The 24,816-nt window shown below is 43.2% G+C and overlaps 1 protein-coding gene across 1 annotated transcript in view; it reads left to right on the top strand.

The window, feature by feature from the left end:
• Window positions 1-20,376, top strand: part of WNT2 (wingless-type MMTV integration site family member 2) — a 43,412-nt gene extending 23,036 nt beyond the window's left edge. The window contains exons 4-5 of the mRNA XM_008581037.1: window positions 3,775-4,039; window positions 19,210-20,376. Coding sequence (XP_008579259.1) covers window positions 3,775-4,039; window positions 19,210-19,439 — 495 coding nt within the window. The 3' untranslated portion in view covers window positions 19,440-20,376. The remainder of the gene's footprint in view (window positions 1-3,774; window positions 4,040-19,209) is intronic.
• Window positions 20,377-24,816: the final 4,440 nt, after the last annotated feature.

Here is a 24,816-nt window from a genome sequence, read left to right as displayed (position 1 = left end):
AGATCCCCTTACCGGTCATCTTTAAAAAAAAAAAAAAAAAGCCAAGCAAGGGCAAAGTCTTATTAGAGATGACACACTTGATGCACATTACTGAAAATGGGGTCTTTTGTGGGCAATGCAAACTATTTTTGTCCTAATGACATTTTCGTGATGCTAATTTAAGACATATTCTTAGAGCCTTGATTAAAAATGAATGCATTTCTTTGATTTTTATGTTTTAGAAGAAGCCTCGCGAGTGGGAAGAGACCCCGGTCCAGCCGGGGGTCCCTTGTGGGGCTGAGCGGGATGATGAGTGTCGCTGGCACGGCCCTTCCCCCCCAGGATCTTCCTCCCCGGGGGCCGAGAAAGAACACCACTGAGCCAGGAGAGTGGTCAAAGCCGGAACTCCGTTTATTTGCAGGGTGGCACAGTTTATATAGGGAAAAAGGGCAGGGCGGGTTTTGATATGAGAGATCAAGCAAAGAGCCAATAAGAAGGGCTTAAAAGGATAGGGTGAGGTGGTGGGGAGGCTTTACGCGAATACGGAACTAAAGTTGCTGAATCACTGGGACCCGGAAGGGCGAGGCTGGCAGCTACGTGCCGTTGAGCGCTAGTGAAATGGTGGCCGCGGAGCGCATGAACTGGCGCCCTTGTGCACCAGGGCGCATGCGCGCAAAGTTATGCCCAACAGTTACTGCTTGTTTCTTTGTCCTTGCCCTCCAAGGCTGGCTCATGCAGAAGAGGACAGACTTCAAATGTAACAGGGCCCAGTTTGCTATGAGGGGCAGAGTGGGAAACAACCTCTGGGTACCAACCAGGGAAGAATGTGCATGAACTCACATTACTGAACACCCCGTAGGACCACCATGAGGTCTCGGCTATAGTCACTACTTCAGCTCTTGAATGCTTTTGACACATTTCCAGGCACGTAAATAAATTGGGACTGACTTTCTGGAATGAAGAACATCGCTGCACACCTGGTTCTACTCTAGCCTTGGTCAGAAACTGAATCTGTTGAAGAGGCAAAACCAGGTCGACCACCAGAACAGAATTACCTGGGGTGAGGTCACTGGGGAGAGGCAGCCTGGAGGGAGAGGGAGAGGGAGAGAGAGAGAGAGAGAGAGAGAGAGAGTTTGTGTGTGTGTGTGTGGGTGTGTGGGTGTGTGTGTTTGGGGATGGGCTGGAGAGTGGTGGGCATGTGAGTTACAGGGAGCTCCACCTGGGCTGTGTGCTCAGCTGCCTACGCACAGCCCACACCCAGGTCAAGTATGTCAGAATCTCAGGGAGGGGGCAAAGCAGGGCTGAAAGTCCTACCTCCAGGTTCTTAGAAATAGTTACCCTAAGAATTTCATTCAGAGTGCCACTTTGGAGGATGCCATTAAGGGGATTTACTGTCCCCACTGCCTATGCACTCACCCCAGATACCCTCTGTCCTGGGCACACAAATGGTGAGGATGGAGGCCCTCAGCAGCCTGGCTTCTCCTTTGTTCTGTTACTGAGATGAGGACCAGAGCTGCAGTGTTGTGAGATCTGCAAGGCTGGTGGCCTCCTCAACAACCTTTCTTTTCCACACACTGCTTTAGGTGTCTGATGGAAGCAGCCCCTAATCATCAGTAAAATATTAAAAGCCTTTTTAGTATTACAATAATTGGGGAAACTGATGAACTGAACAAGAGGTTAGTGCTAATTGTTAGGGCAGAAAAACATGACAGGTGTTCAAGCAGCGAATCATATGAAGAAAAGGAACAAGGGGAGGTTTTTAGTCAGACAACATGCTCTTAGAAAACATTTTGAAGAAATCCATTTATTTGCACGTATCTACTGTGAGTTGGAAAGACTTCACAGTCTGAGTTTGCATCTAGCCATTGCACATCCTGGCCTGGAATTTGGCCAGGTCACCCTGCCTCCCTGACCCCTGGTTTCCTCATCTGTAAAATGGGAAGTAGCTCAGGGTTCTTGTGAGGGCCACGAGCCCTAATAACTCTCTTCCCCGAGGCAACCCACAGAGAAACTGGCCAGGGAAGGATGGTGCAGGTCTGCTGGCTAATCCTGAGACCAAAGCGGGAACTTCCTTGGACAGTTCCGGGACCTGCCTGTCCCCTCCCCTGTCCACAGGCCTCACACCCATGGAAGAGGGATCTTTGTGTTGGGAGCCAGCCAAGATGGTCTTGTCCCAGTTTCCTTTGGTTCCTAAGAATGAACAGAGCAGTCTCAGCCCATCATGTAAGCTGAATCAGTTGGCCAGTGTCGAAGAATAATCTCCCTAATTTAATGTCGGGCTCAGCGTCACTAATTGACTTTTCAGTGCAGCTTAGCTCTGTCCTTCACTGGATGTGTAACTTTGGACAAGTGCTTAATTTTTTTTTAATTGAAACATATTGATTGTACATATTTACAGAGTACATAGTTATATTTCAATATATGTATACCATGTGTGTTGATCTATTCAGGGTAATTAACCTATTCATCACTGCAAAACTTAATCATTTCTTTGTGATGTGCACATTTGATCTCCTCTCTTCTAGTCATTTGGTTACATGCAGTAAAATATTATTGATTATAGATTTCTGGGTTGACTGTATACTGATAGGGCTTACTTTTCCTGTCTCGCTGTACTTTTGTGTGCATTCATCAGCCTTCATTATCCCTCCTTCCTACTCCTCTTTCCTGCTTCTGGTAACCATAGTTCTTCTTTCTCCTTTTAACAGTTCAACTTATAATTATGTATTTGTTTTTGTTTGTTTGCTTGCTTGTTTTGTTCTTTATTTTCTTATTTCCCACATATGAATGAGACTATGTGGTGTTTCTCTTTCTGTCTGGTTTATTTCACTTAGCATAATTTTCTCTAAGCTAATCCACGTTGCTACAAGTGGTAGAATTTTATTCTTTCTTTATGGCTGAGTAGTATTCCTTTTTGTATATGTATCACATTTTCTTTATCCAGTCATCTGTCAGTGGACATTTAGGTTGGTTCCATATCTTGGCTATTGTGAATAGAGCTGTGATAAACATGGGAGTGTAGGTATCCCTTTGACATGATGATTTCCATTCCTTTGGGTATACACCCAGTAGTGGGATTGCTGGGTCATACAGTAGCTCTATCTGTAGTTGTTTGAGAAACCTCCATACTGTTTTCCATAATGGCTGCACCAATTTACAGTCCCATCAACAGTGTAGAAGAGTTTCCCTTTTCACCACATCCTCTGGGCGAGTGCTTTAACCTCTCTAAGTCTTGCTCCTTGATCATCTGCAAAATAAATACAATTATATAGGATTCTTGTGAAAATGAAGGTCATTAAGATGGACTGTATAAAGAATTAGTACAGTGCCTGGGACATAGAAAGCACTCCATAAATAGTAACAATTACTATTATTGGTTTATTGAGAGATGCAGACTTAGCAGTAACTGTTAGTTGAATTTGACTAAGAGTGTACATTTTTAACATAATAAAGCTATATTTATTTAGAACATTCTCTAATTCATTCCCTCACTCTTCTAAGTGATCATGCACCCTAGTAAATAGTGAGGGTTTTGTTATACCGACAGCCAGTGGGGTTCACAGTTACGCACTACCCCTCCACTCTCCACCCACCACCCCTGCCTGCTACAGTCAGCACAGTGTGACTGAAGTGACCAGCAAGTGACAGGTGATGCTCCAGCATCTCCCTGTCATTGGCCCCAGGATCCAGTGTCCTCAGAGTCACTACCTGATCGCTCGGCAGTAAGGAAAGTTGTAGTACATGCCACAGGCTTGAGGCCACCCTCACCGAACTTTCCCCCATCTTTTCCGGCAGGCTGTAAAGCGGTTCTTGAAACAAGAGTGCAAGTGTCATGGTGTGAGTGGCTCATGTACTCTGAGGACATGCTGGCTGGCCATGGCTGACTTCAGAAAAACGGGCGACTATCTCTGGAGGAAGTACAATGGGGCCATCCAGGTGGTCATGAACCAGGATGGCACCGGTTTCACTGTGGCTAACAAGAGGTTTAAGAAGCCAACGAAAAATGACCTCGTGTATTTTGAGAATTCTCCAGACTACTGTATCAGGGACCGAGAGGCAGGTAAGTTCAAAAGACTTTGTTCACAGCACCTAATTTTTTCAGTGATCAATACTACGCAATTCAAATGAGGTCTGTCTTTTCACCCTGCCATTTCCATAAGTACAGCCTGCTGCCTTCAGGTTCCAAGCTCATGTTTCTTATGAGTAACATTTAAACTGCACAGAGAGCTCTTCCAAGCAACTGGAGAAATGGGTTGATTATGTGCAGATTCAGGAGAGATGGGAACACGACAAGAATGTATGTGGCAAAAAGTCAAAATATGCAGATTAGCAAAATTCTTCAGCCTGGGCAAAATTCTAATTAATGGGCTAATGTACACTGTGTATAGCAACCCAGCATCTTTCATGTGATCCTGAAGCTGAAAGGAGGAGAGCTTTGCAAGTCCCATCTCCATGAGTATAGAAAAGCATCCCAGGGCTTTAAATTTAGCCTCTTCTGAAATCTGCACTGCTTCACGTTCCCTTACTCTTTTTCAATATGCTTAGAAGTCGCCAAATACTAAAAGGCAAGAATTCATCCCCACTCTCTTGGTTGTAGGCAGGCAGTGGATGAGGGCTTTGTAAGAGGCACTTCATTTATTAAAGCCACACCCTTCCCTTCCAGACGGCACCTTCTCCATCTTGAATTTATTCAAAGAGCAACCCCATCAGCTTCAAAACAATGCTCTTCCCACCTGTCTGGTTTTATCCATGTGCATTTACCCCCCTCATCTCTCCTGATCAACACTGAACTGCAGGCTGCAGTCTTAGCTTGATCTTTGCAAAGACTCTGGTGCAAAATAAAAGTGAATACAAGTCCAAGTCAATTGATAGGAGATGATGGGAGCCCACAGCCTACTTTGGCTCAAGCTAATTTCTTAGACTTGATAGAAAGAAAGGGAATTCAGTATCAGGAAAAATCATCCTCTAATTTAAATTCTGAGTTTGTTTTTCATTCCAAAATAATTGCAAAGGAACCAGTAAAACAGTACAGATGGCAGCCAGCTCCTAACATTAGATTGACCAAGAGGTAAGATTACCAGGGAACATCGCAAGAAGGCCAAAGCCTCTTTTTTGCCCAAGTGGTTAAATTTCTTTCATGGTGTGATGAGGTAGTTGTCTGCAGCATTTGAGCAGGTTTGTACATGCAGCCTGTAGATTAATGACTGCTGAGCAGAAGGACCAGATGCTGTGACCCATTGCATTCCTGACATGCTTTGGGACCTCTAACAAGTCTTCCTACCTGTCAAACCAAAGTTTCGGCCAAATCACCATGAAACCTGTGCTTTGATACTGGATTGTCCCAGGATATGGCTCCTCCTCTGCCATTGACTAGCTATTTAACTTCAGCCTCCTCAAACAGAACCTGGGTGATGATGTCTTGATCATTTTAGTGCTATGTTTTTGTTTTGCTTTTGGTGGCTGGCCAGTACAGGGAACTGAACTCTTGACCTTAGTGTTACAGGGCCACACTCTAACCATCTGAGCTAACCGGCCAGCCCTAGTCCTATGCTGTTTGCCTGGTACTGGGCTAAGATCATTGCACACATGGTCTTACTGAGTCTTTAGAGCAGCCCTATCACATCAGTGCACATTGGAACTAGTTACTGGAAAAAAAAGAAGAGGGTGGCTGCTGGATGACCAACACCAACCAAGAGCCAAATTCACATCTTATTTTTTGAAGTCAGATAAGCAGCTCTAGATATTATCATCCCCGTGGTACAGATAAGAAAAGTAATGACCTGATCAAGGTGCCATTGGTAGAAGGGGGCAGATGTCTGATCCTTTAGCCTGTGCTCTGACCCCAACACTACACACTCACCCCTACTCATTTCCCAGGACATGTATGTGAAAATGCTTTGTGAAGCAAAATCCTTATTTCAAATACAAGAGGTCCTGCTTCCTCAGCACATCTTTCATGGTTCTTTGGATTGAAGCAGTTTGCACAGTAAAGCAGACAGTTATGCTTGATGAATATTTACTGCCTCATGGATATTCAATGAAATAAGGACCATACTTTTTTTTTTTTCTGCAGAGGGTTCTGAATTCAATCTCTGCTGCCTTTGCAAGTTACTAAGTTATTCTCGCACACTTTGTTTTATCTACTTTCTATATTAGAACAAAATTCTGTTTCTGGATCCTAAAATAGCTGACATATCTACAATACCTATCACATGCCAGGGCTCAGTCTGTATTCTCTCACTGGTTCTCAAAGGAAGTCTATAAGGTATGTTATTATCCCATTTTATGAGTGAGGAAACTGACGCTCTTGCAGGTTAAAGATTTTGCCCAACAACTCATGGCTGATAAGAGGCAGAGTAGGGACTTAAAGCTCAGTCTGTCTGTCCTTTCAGCCCTTTTCCTCTGCCTCCAGCTGTACCAGGCACGGGGCACACAACTGCAGGTGCTGAATTTCTGAGGAAAGCTACATAATTTTTTACTCTTTTAATTTATTTCTGTTCTATCTTAGATACATTTCAGCTTATCTGACATAAGATGTAAATTTGCTTTTTGGTTGGTGTTGATTAACCAGGATCCACCGTGTTCTTTTTATTTTCTTTAAAGTAGCCAGTTCCAATGTATTGGATCAGATTTCTGGTAAGATTCCTGGATTATTCATAAATTATCTAAACTATACTTAATTAACTCCCTTTTTAGCTGAGCCTAAGAAAATGTCAAGTTTTCCATGCAAACCTTGCAATTATTCTTCTTAATTCTGTTGACTGTCAGATGATTATTTTAGTGAAAATATGATTTGGGATATTTGATATCATGTAAACTAAAGTCCAGATTGTTAGAAGAATGTTTCTATTGTTCCTGTTTGGAGTCCTATACAAATAGCCACATGTATGAGATGCAGGTTTCTCTGAGAAAGTCTACTGTAACCCACATGGCTGCCGAGGGCCTTGCTCTTGCTTGTGTGACCCATAACCTTATAAAGATGAGGCTTTGGGCCGGCCCGGTGGCGCACTGGAGAGTGCGCTGCTTGGGAGTGTGGCGGCGCTCCCGCCGAGGGTTCGGATCCCATGTGGAGACCGGTTCCCGCTCACTGGCTGAGCGTGGTGCGGGCACAACACCGAGGGTTGAGATCCCGTTACCGGTCAGTAAAAAACAAAAAGACAAAAAGGAAAAAATAAATAAATAAATAAAGATGAGGATTTATCCTGGCCATTTTCTACTAGAAATTTCTCTAGTATGCGTACTAGTAAGTCAGTCAAAACAGTGGTAGAAGTTTGTGGGTGCAGAGTCATCCTTGAGTAGCCTCTAACCCCTGTCTGTGGAGATGTGACAGAGGATCTGAGGCCTGTGGGAAGAAAGGCTTCCTGCCTCTCTTAGTGGGGTGCGGGAGCTGCCCTCTCTTCGAAAAGAAGGTGTCGGGCCAGCACTACCATCCTCTCGTTCTGTATTAAAGAACCTCCCAGAGTGCACATGTCACTGGGCAAGCACACCCCCAAGGGACCCTCTCCCCTGCGCTAGAATCGTATTACATTAGGAAGGACCTGTTTTTTGACAAATGGAGCTCTCAGGTGTTTGAAACAGGTTACCATCAAGGGTAGCCAGGCTCTAAAACAAGTCAAAAGTTTGCAGTAAAATTTAAATCAAGTAACATATTTCTTTTTTTTTTTTAATTTTCTCTATTAAAATTGGGATTAACTCTTCCCTAACATTACATCTCATACCACCCAGCCAGCTTTGTTGTGGTCATTTTGTTTTGTTGTGCTTTTGTTCTTGTTTTAAATTATTGTTTTTGTTTTTAAATCGTAAACGTGTAATATTCAGCATTTTGGGCACCTTCTCCTGGCCAGCACAGGAACAGCAACAGTAGTGAGCAGGTTGAGTACTGTCAGGTGATCAGTATTTGGAACTGACTGGCTTTACTCCTGCTAGTCAGCAAATGCCTCCCGTGCAAAGTAACTCCATGACTGAAGTGAGCCAGCTTATTTTGTCAATTACGTTTGTGCAGTGAATAAAAGCTACAGGTCTAGTCTGCTATTTCCAGAGAGAGGGCCTCTCCAGAGACCCATTGAATCAGAATCTCTGTATGCTTTTCAAACTTAAGCCCATCATAGTTTGAAAAATCAGTGATTTGGGTAGTGCATGATTCCTGCTATCCAGGGAGACATTTTTTTTTTTTTTGTACCTGATCTCTTACAAAGGAAAAAAAGTTTCTTTATATGAGGAGCTCTAGATAAATGTCACCCCCAAAATATCCCCTACCCTGGTTTGCTTAGTAAAAGAGGGTCACTCTTTCACATTTAGGCCCTGCATCTTCAGGAACCCTCATTTACTGTAAATAAACACATTAAAATAAATACAGTAATCAAAGCTTTCACTGGAATTAGCTTGACAGTGGTTAGCAGGTCAGCCCTCTAGCGAAGTCCTGAAATAATGATATTAGGACTAGTGAATTTTGACAAGAATTGCAGAGTCGAGACCCCAGCATATTCCTAGATGAGGACAGACCTACCTGGGAAAAGATGATGGGAACACTGGTGGAATTCCTACCAAGAGTCAGGCCCTATGCTGTCCTCCTTATGTGCACATTTTCTGACTCTTCACAGCAGTTACCTCCATTTACAGAGAAGGTTGCATCTGTATTGAACACGAACCAACTTTTTTTCTTGTCATTTTTCCCTAAACAATATAGTATAACAACTATTTACATAGCATTTACATTATATTAGGACTTATAAGTAATCTATAGATAATTTAAAGCATATAGGAGGATGTGAATAGGTTATATGCAAATACTATAGCATTTTATATCAGGGGCTTGAGCATCTGTGGACTTTAGTATCCCCAGGAGGTCCTGGAACCAATCCTCCACTTACACTGAGGGATGACTGTACAAGCCCTTCAGGTTTTCAAGAGTGTCAGTGTCTTTAATCATTCCTAAGAAATAGTAAGCTCAAAAATAGATTAAGGAAGATATTATTATGGCAAAAACAACAACAACAAAAGACACATTGCCCTAGTCTTCAGTTGAAGACATTGAGTGCCGTGACGTTTAACTGTGACTACTTTCCAGCACAGCTCAGATCTGAAAGGTACGTACAACTGTGTGATGTTGTGCATGTGACATTTTGCAGGCCAAATTGGAGGTTAGATCTGGAAAGCTGGGCTTTCTGGGATGAGTATTCTGGTGGCTCTGTGGTTATCTACTCTGGTTATTGCCCCAGACATCTGTAAATCAAAGAAGCCCTTAAGTTAGAGATAGGTTCATCTCTAACTAAGGAATGCTGCTATCCTCTCAGAGAAAGCGTCTGTACCTAATCACAGGCCACTTTCACTGGTTGTGATGTAAAAACCCTGACCTGGGCCAGAGGTCATCCTGAGGTCTTTCTCCAACTGTAGGAAACAAGCAACCCTCCACTTCTTCTCGTCAAGTTCAAAAAACAAATGGAGCTCAACAGTTGTTTAACTTGTTGCCTGCTGAAAAACTGATACCTGTCTGATAGCTGCAGGCTGTGAAGGGTGTAAGCTCTCAGCTTACACTTTTTTCCCACATAAATCACACTTTTTTATCCACATAAATCATATTTGGCAAACAGAACTCAGAACTCATGGGACCACAGTCCCAATCATGGTGTTCAGAGATTGGTGATCTGACATGCCCTGTGATGTGGCCTGCTTTGTAGAACCTTGTAAATGTAAATGATTGTGACCTACCAGCTGGTTAAAAACAAGGGAACATTTCAGCCAATAGCAGTGGGATGAAATTATTTAGATACTAATATGTGCAATTTCCAGCATACATCTTAGGTTCCTTATTTCTTGATATAAGGATTTATTGAGATCCCGCTATGTGCCAGATGTTATTATAAGCCCTGGGAATGCAAAGATGAGGAAGACAGACTCAGTCCTTGCCTTCATAGCTTCCTTGACCCCATGGTCCTAGCCGGTGAGTCAGGCAGTAGCCTGGCAATGGGACACAGTCCAGGTGCTGTGGAACCCTCAAGCTTGGACAGGAAACTGGTGTTTCTTAGGTTTTATTGCTCTATTACTCTGTTACAAAGTAAGATATATATTTGTCATTTTATATTTGTCATTTTGACAATGTAAACAATAAGTTACTCATCTCTTTCTGCTTTGAAATGTATAGAAATTAATGAATTGATATTTAAAAGGTGCTAAGACAACTAGATCAGAAGAGAACGATATAAAAAATGTTTTGGTAAGATGTATAAGCCATTTTCATAGATAATTATTGAAATTGATTAGGTAATTCTTATTACTATTCATTGAAGCCTCTCTTCAAACTCTTTAGTGGCATGTAACTCCTTTCCCTCCTGCCTAAAACACTCCTTCCTTCACCTCTATAACACCACATGCCTGATTTTCATCCTGCCCCAGTAGCTGGTCTTTCTCAATTTCAGTTGCTACTTTCTTCTCTTCTGCTTCTAAATTTTGAAGATCTTCAGGGCTCATTCTAGACCCTCTTTTCTGTCTCTGTCCTTTTCCTGGTTTGGTCTTCTCCATTCCGATGGCTTTAAATGCTATCTCTATCCTCATGTGTGTCCTCCAGGCTTATCCTGAATCCAATGCCCTGCTTAACAGCTTCATCTAGATATCTCACTCTTATATGAACCAGCTTCTGCTCAAAACCAAACTCTTGATTTGCCCAACTCGTGAAACTTGTTTTCTCCCATCCTTCCCCTTCCTAGAAAATGGCACTGCCCCCCCCCCCGAGCAGTCACACAATAAACCTGCGAGTCATTTGTTATGATGCTTTCTCTCTCAAGTCCATCTTCCTGTCTATCACCAGGACCTCTGAAAATATGTCAAGGATCTCTTTGCTTCTCCATTTTCACTGCCACCACCTAAGTCCAGACAGAGCTCTGTTCATTCATTCATAGCATGTGCTACAGTTTTAACTTAATTTGTTTAATATTTGTTTGTTACCTGTGGCCTCCACTGGGGATTCTGTGATGTCAGGAACTATATCTGTCTTGTGCACTAGATCTCTAACACCTAGTGGATAAACATGTGTTGAACTGAATGGCAAGTTATAAACAACATAAAATATGTTCATAGTAGCTGAATTGGGTATGTTGGTGCAGCTTCACAGCTTAAAGATAACTTGTTTTCTTTGCAGGGAATTACTAAGCATGTCTTAACTCATCACTGATTACTTTATAATAGACGGCCTATGAAAATTCCCATTTAAGCTTAAGCATTAAATGGAATTTTCCCTCATATCCAAGTGCACTGGTGAGGCATTTACAGAGCTTAAGATGTTGCTTGCTGGCCATTTCCCTGAATGATATAAAAAGTCTCAAATATGTGCAGGAGCAGACTGTACCTATCGCTTTTAGCTACCACCAGATGCCAGTTTTTACTCTTTGGGGGGGGCGGGCTTTTTCATTTACTGTCAGTGGGATCAGTGGGTAGTTTATCTGATTTCATTCTTAATATAAGCAAAAATACTTAATACATTCAATGCTATTTAATGTTATGGGCCCACTCTTTAAATCTGTGTTACCTTTCAAAATATAAACTTAGTAGTTACTAATTAACTGTATTTTTTTAATTACCGTATTTTTATGATACATTAAAACATGAGCTAATTTGAATTAATTGACAGTGTCAATCAGATTAAATTTGTGAAAACTGAAAAAAAACACATTTTTTTAAAAAAAGAAAAATTTGTTTCAGAAAAAAAAAGAAAAGGTCATTTTCTTATTTCCAATTCTTTTACACAATTTGAAATACCAACAACAAAGAATTTGCCAAGTAGACATTCTTTCTTTTGTTTTGGGGGGGGGCTGGGATAGAAAATAATTTCCACTTACCGTATCAGTGTGTTATAAACAAAAAGATGATGTTAAAGTATTTTAAAATAATTAAGTTACTTACTTTGTTTAAGCTTTCCCCATCTCTTGTATGTGTTCTCTGTATACCAAGAGAGACAATTCGAATAGAGATAAGGTTTAGCTGGTCTGATCCCACCATAGTGCATGAGGAGTGGATAACCACATTCTGGAGAAGCGTGCCCTCACTGGGCAAGGGGAAGGCCGATCTTAATTTTTAAGAAATTTTTTTAAATTTAATATTGAGTAAATCTGCAAATGTGTGTTGACCATCTGAACACTATGCAGTATATAGAAGAAAGGATAAAACCTAACAAGATGCATGAAAAATGATCAAACATTTCAAAACAGTGCACAAGCCCTATTGCATGATATGCATTACATGCCTTATGAAGGTCAGTGGGGCCTGGAGCAGATAGGGATGCTCTATGGAAGATGATAAAGTAGGACTGAATCGTGAAGGATGGGAAGACTTTCCATGGAAAAGAGTGAGAGGAAAGGCCAATGCAGAAGATGAGAATAACTCTTAAAAGGAAACAGTCTACATGGCTACATCATCAGAAAGTCACTTCAGTGGAACAGTGAGGAGATAGCCTGGTTCAAGGGTACAGGTGGGAGCCGCGGAAATAACTTTGGGTAGGCTAGGCAGTGCCAGATGTGGAAAGCCTTGCAGAGTCTGACCATAACAACTTTAATTCCATTATAGGATTTGCTAATTTAATGGAACGTGCTTTGTCAAACTTTTCCAAGTTAGAAAAACGTTAGAAATACATTAGTTTTCCAAGTTAGAAAAACGTCTGAGATAAGTGGAGATATCATCTTTTTGAAGTAGCTTTAGCTATGCAATCCTGAATGTGAGAAAGGGGTAAGCCTTGCAAGGAGATGAATGTGCAGTCTCTTGCATTTGGTCTTTCATATTCTTTTGTTCCCTCCATAAATCTGTGTCATTAATGACAATGTGCAAGTCAACCAGAGGAGCAACAGCCTATGGATGACAGGCTTAAGTGAATCTTGCTTTGTCCCCTAATGGTCAACATATGGGCCTCTATCAGCCTGCAGTGGCAGGAATTTGCAAAAGACACAGACCTATCCAGAGAGAGAGAAAGAAAGAGAGGAGAGAAGTGTGGAGGGGGAGGGGAGCTTCCTCGTGGTCCCAGAGGTATGGGTCTGGGAACTATTAGCAAAAGCCCTCTATTCCTCCTCTGCTGTCAAGAAGATGCATGTTGGTGGAGACAGAAATGTTTTTACACTAGGAACCCCAACTCCATTATTAATTTTATAGCTCTGGGGATGGGATACTCGATTCTATAAAGTTCCTTCATCATTGACCCACCAAAAGTGTGTTGTGGCCCCAAACTTATGTTACTTAGAAACTCCAATTCTTCATCCTTTTTCCCATGAATATGTGAGCTCTTGCACGAGTCAGTATGGACACCACATATGGGAAGGAAAAAGGTACATCTGGCTAGAAGCAGCACCTTCCCACAGCATAGACAGGTGTAGTTGGGTTTATTTCCCCAGTGGTTTTTGTTATGATCTAAGCAGGGGTTAGTGACTCACTAGTTAATAAGCTGGTATTTTGGAAAAAAGGATCTAAAAATATGTATCCCAAATATTTAGAACTAAACAAGTAGGCAGATCATAAAATTCAGGTGCTCCCTTTCATCAAAAAGAAATGCACATACACACATGCATGCACACACATGGACACACATGCATATAGTGTTGATATCTTTTATTTTAACCATAATGGTGATGCTCTCTGTTTTGGAAAGACTGAAAGAGGTCCTTAAGCCAGTATAGCCCTAGTACTATCAATAATGATGAGTCTTTGTTATCATTCATTAAGAGAAATTAATACCAGCAAATTTTCTATAGGCTCTGCACTCTGAAATGCTCTTTTCAGAGTTTCAATGAAATGGCTCTATGTTTTGCTTAAATGACAGCAAGTGTCAAAACTGCCCTTCTGCCCTACAGTCTGTCATTAGGTCTAATTAGATCCAAACCCCAAAGCAGGGCCAATTTGTAGTCATCACTGGGCAGCCTCATCCTTTCCTCCTACTTGCAGAGACCACCCTTCTCCTCCCTGTTGTCCCATTCCCTGGTGCCCCCCAATCCCTCAGAGGGGCCCATTGTGGCTCCAGGCTGCAAACTCACCACTGTTCTCACATGAGTGGCTCTCAATCCTCAAAACCCTCTCTCAGGGCCGGCCTGGTGGCGCACTGCTACAGTGCGCCGCTTGGGAGCGTGGCAGCGCTCCTGCCGAGGGTTCGGATCCCACATACAGATCGGTTCCCGCTCACTGGCTGAGCAAGGTATGGGAGCAACACCGAGGGGTGCGCTCCCGTTGCTGGTCCCAGTCCGGTACGGGCGCGACACTGAGGGTTGCGATCCGTTGCCGGACATGAAAAAAGACAAAAAGGAAAAAAAAAAAAAAAAACCCTCTCTCATCTTCTTTCTTCTGGGCCCTCATTATGCCCTGTTTGGGCAGCCAGTAGAGAGTGGCATGTTCAGGTGAATTGTGTTTTCCAGCATTTTATAAGTGAGCACTGAACTACTGAGACATCTCATTGCCAGAGTTTTCATTTCCTTTACTGAAACCACTTCTGAATTGAGCTTTTGTCAATGATCATTGCTTCCTCTCTGAGTTCCTATGGTGTGGAGGTCACTTCAGTGAGCAATCCTTCTGTTTAGAGTCCAGTTCAGTTTTCTATATTTGGGGAACAAAAAAAAAAACCACCATGCCCATTACACAAGGCTGAGTTAGACCACCAGCTCAGACCTCGTTAGGCTTCAAGCCACTGGGGAAAGAACACCAAGTTAGATGTCAGTACAAGACCTACAGCCTGATTCACAAGACACTTCACCTTATCCCAGCCCCCGAAACCCTATACCCCAGGGGGAATAAAGAATTATGATGCATGGTAATGTATTCATATTTTGATAAATGCAGATAGGTGGAAGTGAAGAATTTATTGATGTGCAGGGCTTATGAACAAAATTCAAAAAGGTAAAAATTCAGAGTCACCTCTGGATGCCAAGTGAGAGCACTTTTCACACCCCCTGGGGCTCGCTTTCATATCCATAGCTTCAGTGACATACTCTGGGCAAAAGATTTCTAAATCTGCATCTCCATCCCAACCTTGCTCCTGAGTCCCAGAGAGTATTTTCAGTGAACATTTCTACCTGGATATCCCACAGTGACAGCAAGCGCAATGTACTGAAACTAAACTCATTATCTTTTCTCAAAGCCTGCCCTCCCCAGGTGCTCCCCACCTCGGGGAATCACCAGCGTCAACATAGTGACCGAGCCAGAGACTGAGAGCCCCTCCTGACTCTTCTCGTCCTCTCCCCCATCTGTTCACTCAGTCACCGAGTCCAGCCTTTTCAACTCCTCTTGAGTCCCTTAGCCTCTCCCATTCCCACCCCCACCAGCTTAATGCAGAGTACTTTACTGTTCTCTACCTTGTCTCCACACACTGTGGCCCCTGCAGCCCTTCCAGTTCCTGCACCCAGAGTGATTCTTCTGAAACACAAATCCAGCTTTGTTGCCCTTTTGCATAAAAACCCTCCCTAGCATTCCATCGCCCTCAGGTTAAATCTAAACCCCTTGACCTGTTATTACACAAGGCCAGCCACATGCTGCTTCTGCTCACCTCTCCAGCCTCGTCTCATGCCGCTTCCCCTCTGAACACTGTATTCCAGCCATGCGGGACATCTTTCTGCTCCTCACACTTTACAGAGCTTGCTCATTTCCTGGCCCTGGCACATATGGCCCCCTCCTCCTCCTCTGTCACCACCGTCTTCTTCTTAATTTGTTACTGAAATATAAAATGCATGCAGATAAGTGCCCACAAAATGTGTGTTCAGCTCGGTGAATTTTCTCAAACGAACACACCCATAGAACCTGTACCCAGATCACGAACTTGCAGAGGCCCAGGATTCCAGAAGCCTCCTTCCCATTCCTCTTCTCTACCCCCAAGAGAAATTACTATGCTGATTGGATGGTTTTCCCACTTTTGTACTTTATATAAATGAAAGCCTCATCTAAAATGCAAATGTACAAACCACAAAACACTGAATGGCCTACAACCACCTTAAAGTCTCACCTCAGCCTTCTCACTCCTAGCTGGACTCTTTGGTCCACTTCCTCACCAAGCTTCTTGGAAACGTTGCCTACACTTGCTGTCCCCACTTGCTCCCCTCCCAGTCATTCTTCAGTCCACTGCATCCATCCAGATCATCCACCAAAACTGCTCTCATCAAAGGGCACCAGTAGCTCCTTGTGGAGCCAAATGAACATTTTCAGTCCTTTCCTACTTGACACCCTTCCCCCACAGCACTTAATTAGTGTATTAGCAAGTTCTAGTGATTGACCCTCTTGAGCTGTCATCTGCTTCTCCTTCTGTCTCAACTCACTGTCTCTTGCCTGGACTCTTCCAGCAGCCCCAAGACTCACCTCTCTGCCCCAAGCTGCTCTTCCAGACTTTTCATCTTGACATGTTTTCTCCCTGATTGAAAATCTGGACTGGCCCACCACCCACCATAGAATAAAATCCAAACTGTGGCAAGGCATAAAGCCTCTATAACCTGTTGCTCCAACCTCCCTTTCTATGTTCTTTGCCTAATACCTACCCTGTGCATGGGCCACATTGACCCTACCGTCTTTTGTGAACTTGCCCTTGGAACTTCTGCTAGGAGGTTTCCTCTGGCCTGGGATGCCTTTCACCCATTCTTTCCCTGCAAATCTACTCATTCTTTACACACCATCTCTAATGACACCTCCTCTGTAAAACTGTGCAGTTGATGGCTCCTTTTATGATTCTGTCTGCTACTACTAATACCAAGAAATACCATTATTATAATATGCTTGGCTCACACCCCCTACAACATAAGTTCCTCTGGGCAGGATCTTTGTTTCGTTTGTTCATATATCCCAAATTCCCAGAATTGTGCCTAGCACATAGGAGGCACTGAGTAAACACTTGCTAAGTGAATGAATGGACAGTTAACATTTATTGAGCACTTTTTATGCCAGGAACTTTCACGCATTATCTCATTCCATCCACACCACAAACCCTGTGAGGAAGGAACTGTTTTTATCCCAATTTTGCTTGGGAGGAAACTGAAGCTTAACGAGATTAAGTAACTTACCCAACGTCATACAGTTGATACATGGCAAAGCTAGAATTTGAACCCTGATTCGTCCAAGCTCTACATAACCTCACTAGACTGACTTTGAGCTTTGTCTACATGGTGTTTTCCACAGGACCCTACTGTGGGTTACAGTAGTTCGTCAGCAAATAAAAAATTATCCTGAAGTGGTGGAAGTATATTTTTACATATTTATCTCTTCACTATATTAGGAGTGCCCTGAGAATAGGAACTGGGTCCTATTTTATTTTCCCAAGCAGCCACCATGGAGTCTTACACATGTCTGTGTTAACTAAATGTTTATTGAATGAAATAATGGGTGTGCTGTTAAGAGGCAGAATTTGGCAGTGAGTCCTTTTTGCACAATCAGTAATTTCGAGGACTGTCCTGATGGCTGCCCCAAATCCAGGCCCAGCTGCCGCCTCTTCTAACCCTTTGCTTCTTCAGCACGCATTAGGGTTGGGCCATCCCTGGCTGAGCCCCCTCCACCCTGACCCCAGCCCTCTGCCATCCTTCCTGTCCTCACAACCCCCGGCCTGTCTTCCTGCTCCCAGAGGCCGATCAGGCAGAGCAAGTTCTGCCCCACCCTCTCCTCTTCTTGACCCCACGCCCTGTTTGAACCTTGCTGCTTCCCTGGTCATCTTCGACAGGCGGGGCAACATGACATTTATGTAGATAATTCTAACACAGAGTGGACTGTGATAAACATAGAGTCACGAGGCACTGGAGGAGTTCTGAAAAGGGAGACATTCCTCGTAAAATGATGGAGAAACTGAAAATGAATTCAGTAAGCATCTCTTTCATCCTGATAGAAGTCTTTATAAAGAGTTTAGCTTCTCTAGGTTTGTTAATTATTTGAGATTGTTGATTGAAAGTAATAGAAACTGGAACAGTTTAAGTTCAAAGGGAAATTTATTATACGGATACAGAGTGTCTGGGAACTCAACAGTTAGAATGCAGCTGGACCTCAGGGAGAAATGGGAGCAGAACCAGAAAATAGTCCAGGATCTGGGCGGCATTCTCTTTTCATGTCGTGTCTTCACCACCTCTGTACATTTGCTTCATTCTTGTCTCTCTGTGGGCCTCTCTAGTCCTCAGAGCTTGTCATGATACGTGACTGCCGGTGGCTGCTGAGTCGATGCATGGAGGTATTGACTGTCCCTATCAAAATCACAAGCCTGCAGGGAAATCTTCCTGATTGGCCCAGCCTGAGTCAGGTGCCCACCCTGGGCCAATCACCTGTCGCCAGCAAGCAGGGTAATGTACAACCTGGCTGCCGGGTGCCTACCCCTGCAGAACAGGAGGAAGTGGAAGGGGTCATGGTAAGCTTAGCAAACTCTCCGGAAATGTCCACTACACTTGGTTCTGTTGTCTGATAATGTCCTTGTAAAAGAACTCTAAGTGCTTCCTGGGAGTAGAGCAAATTAAGAGGCGTTCTATCTTTGAAATTCTTTTCCAGAAAACAAATACCTAAATATGGATTGCCATTTAGCAAACATCACCTTGATTAACTGAGATGATGTTCCATTGATTCCTCATAGGTTTTGATACTAGTTTTGTTCACTGAAGGCCTAGAATCCTGGCCTCACCCAGGTGCCTCACACAGACTTATCTGGCCTGCTAGACTGCACAGGGGAGAGAGACAGTTGTGTGATAAACCAGGCAGGGCCTTCCTCCCTCCTCAAGGTCTCACACAAATGATGCACACACCTCCCCTTCAGCAGCCAGAGTCTCTATTCTCTTTCTAATAAGCAGTGTAATAAGGTCTGGGGAGAAAGAATTCTCTCCAAGGGTTCCACACCCTGACAAATTCTAACAGAATTAACCTCCTTACCATGGTTTGAGTTTGGGAGAGGGGAAACCAGAATAGATCCTTCTTTCATTCTGATGTGGCCTTGCCCATCCAATGATACACCAATCCAAGGCTGGGTAAGGAGAATCTGAAAAGTTTATTTAACTCAGAAGTGGAAGAGCTGGATTCAGGTTGTACAAGGCAAATCCAGAGCTTTGTGTCCATTCTTCCTGGACTTGGACTCCTTGGTTCTCTGCAGCTGGCATAGGGGGATGACACATATGGCATGAGGCTCAGAATGGTGTTGCAGCCCAGGCTGTGGTGAGATGGAGCAAGGGCCCTGTCCTGCAGGATGGACCTCATGACTTCTCCTCCTGAGGCATGTTGTATTCTGCCCAAACCTTTTCAGTGACACCTCCCTGGCTTGTCTTCCAGGCTCCCTAGGTACAGCAGGCCGTGTGTGCAACCTGACTTCCCGAGGCATGGACAGCTGTGAAGTCATGTGCTGTGGGAGAGGCTACAACACCTCCCGCATCACCCGGATGACCAAGTGTGAGTGTAAGTTCCACTGGTGCTGCGCTGTGCGCTGTCAGGACTGCCTGGAGGCCCTGGACGTGCACACGTGCAAGGCCCCCAAGAGCGCCGACTGGGCAACCCCTACATGACCCCAGCAGAGGTCACCATCCACCTTTCCTCCCGCAAGGACTCCACTGGATCTGTAAGGACACTGGACCTTTGAGTTCACCCTGGGGGGATATTTCCTAAGGCATGTGGCCTTGGTCTCAACAGAGCTCCTTCTCCCTCCCTGAGGGCCCCAGGACTGAGGGCCATGTTCTGCACATAAAACATACCTTATTCTATCCGTCTTCCGGCATTCTGGGGTCACCTCTCTTTCTGGTGAGTTTGGTGAGTTCTCTTTGGAAATAGCATGACAGGCTGTTGGGGTGAGGGTGGTGGGCCCAGACCACTGTCTCCACCCACCTAGACTTCTTTCTAGAACAGTTGGCCGGGGAGAAAAGAGAGTCTCACAGGAGCCTTCTCTGTGTCTTCCAACAAATGCTCACAGTTAAGAAATTCCATACTTCTTTCCGGGAAGGGGGGGCAGGTAAAGTAAAGAAAGCAAAATCAAATGCCACTGAAGTAACTTTATTTCTTAAAAAGACCAAGCAAGGCTTTTTTCTGATCAGGTGATTTTCACAGCTGCCACCCACAGGGATAATTGGTAATTGCCTGGAGAAGGATGGCTTTCAATAAACTTCAGGTTTAAAATGCATATTTTCTAAGACATTTATTGCCATAATAAAATCTGATGTAACAAGGTGGGAATGTGTGTCTTTTGGTGCTGTAGCATGTTGAATCTTCACAATAGCAAAAGCCTCAGAAAGTGATTGCATTACTGTCCCCTCGATATAAAGAATCTTTAGGAAATGAAACTTCCTTGTCACTTGGTATCTGAAGGAAATTAGAAGATGGACAATCGTCTGTAGCTACTAGGTGAACATGATGGAAAATAATGTAGTGAGTGGAATATTAGAAAATGTGTCTGTACAGATAAAGAAAAAGCGGGGGCATTAAATTCCTATCTGGTCTTATGCATGTGACTGATGAAATTTTGTGACTGAAACAACTTTGAGAATGAAAACTTTGGGGATGGCAAGACCAGGGAACTAAAATGCTGATTGAGAGGTTTCCAGAGCTAAATCGTGCCTGGGGCAGCCTTCACCATAAGCAGATGCCTAAGAGAGGTCAGCCACGTAGGCTGAGGAGCGTCAGCTAGTACCCCTCACCCTTCAAGCACATTCTAAAGACCTGTCATATTTAATTGTGTTTATCTGATGCTTACAAGATGACGTGATACTGTGGCCTAAAGCAAATGACACATAGCCTTGTTTATAAAGTTGGTAACCCTACTATATTATATTGCAAACAAATCGTAACTTTGAGACTATATTTAAGGGACCCAAATGTAATTATGAGAACAACAGTATGCAAATAGTGGTTAGTTTCCACTATCATCCAAAAGATGACATGCAGGGACAACAGACAGGCTGCCTGCCCTGTTTTTTATATTAAATGAAAGAAAGGTGAAATATTTGAAGCTATTTCTCATTGCCTTGTACAATTTGGTTCTTGTTCTAAATATGATTTTCTCATAGAGTTACATTAACAGGGTGTTTCATTATACACATCTGGTGTCAAATTATAGATGCCTGCTCATTCTTTAATATTTTGGCCTTCAGTTTCTCTATTCTTGCTTTGCAGTAGGACATTTAGACTGAGGCTTGTGCAAAACAACCTATTAGAGTACTATGTCATAATTGATATTTGCCTCCTATCCCTCTTAAAAATGACCAACCTCATCCCCTTCCTCTCACTCCCAGTGGAGCCTAATAGTAGCTGCTCCAAGCTCCGTGTGGGGAAGCTCAGGCGAGAGGACAGCTGTTCAGTCTTCAGTTACGTGAGGTGTGGTGTGGATGGGGTTCCCAAAGCCATCAGCCCTTCATTCTACTTGATGATCTGTGAAATCATAAATCCATGGATATTATAATTGTAAAGTATCTTAGAAGATACCTCAGCTCTCCCTCAGTTTGGGAAAACTGAGCCAAGAGAGGTGAAGGGATCTGTACAAACAACAGCCATTACTCCATTGCTCCATCACAAATAGGGCCACACTCTAAGAGTATATGAGAAAGTTAAGTACTTTATCCATTAAATAAAACCAGTTTCTCTCAGAATTAGCTCAGTGGATTCTAAATAATTTGAGCTTCCCAATGGGATGTTTCCTGGTTATTATTATTATTATTCCTGAGATATTTAGCTCTTTCTTTTAATGCTGAAATGCATCCTTCCTGATAAGTAGCAAAGGGACAAGGTATATCCATGTAGAAACCTACATAAATTGTCCTAATCTGTAAGGGAGACATTGGCAACCATTGCAACTGGCAGTGGGTCCTGCCACTGAGAAGGTCATAACAGGAGAATGAAATATTTTTATCGGGGCCGGCCTGGTGGTGCACTCGGTAGAGTGCGGCGCTTGAGAGCGCTGCTGCGCTCCCACTGAGGGTTCAGATCCCATATAGAGACCGGTCCACTCACTGGTTGAGCGCGGTGCGGGCGCAACTGGTTGCGATCCCGTTACCGGTCACAAAAAAAGACAAAAAGGAAAAAAAACAAAAAAAAATTTTTATCTGCTTTTACTTCTGAGAGAGGAAATTTCTATTATTTGGAAAACAAATTTTTTAAAACAGATAAAGATAATTTCAAACTCATTTTCTTAAGGGTTTGATAGAGAACCAGTATTCCAGGATTCTGAAATAAACTAAACTGTTGATTATCTAAGGGTTTTAAGGGAATGTATGGCATGAATTACTGACAACAAAATAATGGGAAAATCCATTCCAGTTAAATCCCCTTACAAATTCTCTCCTAATAAAAATCCTATTATAAGTTGAACTTCCCTAGGCCCAAGATAATGCCCATTAATTTTCTGCAATATCTGAACACACTTCCACAATAAGAGATCTTGACTAATTCACCAGAGTTCACTCCAATAAAAATATAATCTGCACATGACTTGGAGACTTAGCATATGAGATGCTTTCTTCAACAGATTTGTTTCACTAAATTGGTTTGTGAAACAAACCAATCTGATATTTGTCTGTATTCTCTGAACATACTTTGTCAAGGTGCATTCCAGTCACAGCATCCTGGACAACCCCCTCATGGTCCGACAGCGTTAATGACCTGCGTTAAGTTTATCCCCTCAAAAGGCTTAAGCTGAAGCACAAAAGCCTCCAGTGTCACAGCACTCGGCTCTGGCTCTGTGCCCCTTGGCGATGAGGGCTGGCATGTTACTGGATTAACAATGCTTCAGGATGGAAGTGGGAGTGGCATAGGGCACCCCAGAACATTATCTGCTCTGCCTTATCTCATGTTACCATATTGAAATAAAATCTGAAAAGAATGATCTATCAAATGGCAATTCAGTCCAGGTGGGGCCAGATGATGGGAGCGGACATGAGAGGAAAAGAGCCCGGTAGCTTCTGCCAGGTGACTGGCCGAGCTTGGTGATCACAGGCAGTGGCTCTTCCCACTCCTGTTGGTAACCCCCACTCTCCCCCCTGTTGTTGCCTACCTGTCCCCACCACCCAGCACCTACTTCCTGAGACATCCTGAGGCCCATGAGGCTCATGGCCCCAGGCCATTGTGTAGCTCTATTGGAGGTGGCCATTGTTAATTTCAAGAGGTATTTTTAAATTGTCACAACTATATACCTTTTTATTAGAATTATTACAAACATTAGGGAAAAAACAGGTATTGTATTTCTTTTCAAAGAAAGTAGCTTTAAAGTCAGAAAATCCAGTTTCACATTGACATTCCTGGATTATATTAATTTATTAAGGAACTTCACATCAACTCTAGGAAACCTAAAGCAGGACTGTCTCAAAAGCAGACAACATGACCGTGCATGTGCTCTGCTTGATGGCATTTTCAGGCCAGGATCTTGTTATTACTTCTTAGTTATTAAATGCTGGCCCGGGGCTGGTGTTGTCTGGCTCGGCAGAAAAACATTCATCTCCCCTCTTGCCCACTCTCAAAGGCTCAGAGAGATGTCCAATGGACCAGAACCACTCTTTTGTGTCTATTTACTGTACTTCAACATGGGTTTCCTTATCTTAAGAGCAAGAGTTGTACTCAACAAATAGACCTCACCCGTTCCAAAGCTGGTAAATAGCTCTTGTCAGGTGTGTGCTGAACTTCTGAAAAGCGATCTGCTGGTGCGAGCTGACAGCTTAGGCATGCTTCTTTTGACCTTCTCCCTACCTAGGCAGAGAAAAATTTTCACTCATCCATGAGAATGTTCTTTACATTTTTCTGGGGATCAGCAAGGTGACAGGTGGTTTGCAAAACCCAACATGATCATTATTTTTCTAAATCATAGTTGTTCCAACTCTAGCTTATTTTTCCTAGTATTCACATGGATTCCTGTTTAACCAAACCTCCCACTTCCACAAGCTAATAAAAGTGTCACGCAGGTTGTTACAAAGAACTATTGTTATTTACAAGTCTACATTTTATGTGAATTCAAAACATAATAAAGTGAATTTTCAGTATTAGCTCTGTTATTTTAAACTTGTGGTAGTCTTGTCAAACCCTACAGTGAAAAATCCTTGCAGGTTATGGGAACTATTCCCTTGTCTTTTCTCAGGACCACATTTAACTTGATTAAGAAGCATCTTTCAAGTTGGTAAAGATTTTCAGGGAAAGCAATGGACTTACCTTACTAATAACTGTTCTTGTGAGTTGATGGGTGAGACATATTCAGGATTGAGAAATTATTCTCGATTTTCTCCCTGTGTTTTCCTGTGGGTACCATCTAAGTGCTTGCCCTCTCTTGGTGCTAGCATGCTTTAGCAGTGTTTATAAATTCAGTGTCTCTCCACAGTGGCTAACCCACTCCTGTTGACTTCTCTGAATTATTCTTTCCCTGTAAATGCTTACTGTTGGCTGAAATGGCATTTTCTCAGCTTGATTAGAAACATACAAGATCCCTTGCCCCTTTGCTGAGACCCGTGCATCCTGATTGTGTGGGCTATATAGCAGTAAAAGTTCAGAAAATGGGAACAAACTCGCCCCCAGCCAGGGAAGTCCAGCCTCCCCCATTTTCTCTGCCCCAGCGATCTGTATTTTGGGGAGCCCTGACTCAGCAAGGCACTGCGTTTGCACTTCAAGCTCCCCAATATGGCCCTGTAGTTGGGCTTCTTGCTTTCCCTCCAGGATACCATCTTCCCTTCCAGAAACTCCCACACCTACCTGGATCATCTGAAAAAGATGTGGTGATTCATGTGTCAGTGTTTGTTTCTCAAAGAGCATTTCCCCCAGAATATTTTTGCCCAGAAATTGTCAATGAAAGTTCCCTATTATCTAATTCTTTGCATGAGGACTGTCCTGCACATTGTACAATGTTTAAAGGTAACCGGGTCTCTACCCATTAGATGCCAGAAGCAACTCCCTCAGCCCCCCAGTGTGACAACCAAAATG

The sequence above is a fragment of the Galeopterus variegatus genome, unplaced genomic scaffold, assembly GCF_000696425.1.
Source record: "Galeopterus variegatus unplaced genomic scaffold, G_variegatus-3.0.2 Scaffold89, whole genome shotgun sequence".
In the NCBI taxonomy this organism is placed as follows: domain Eukaryota; kingdom Metazoa; phylum Chordata; class Mammalia; order Dermoptera; family Cynocephalidae; genus Galeopterus; species Galeopterus variegatus.
This window is presented reverse-complemented; position numbering and strand designations above follow the sequence as displayed.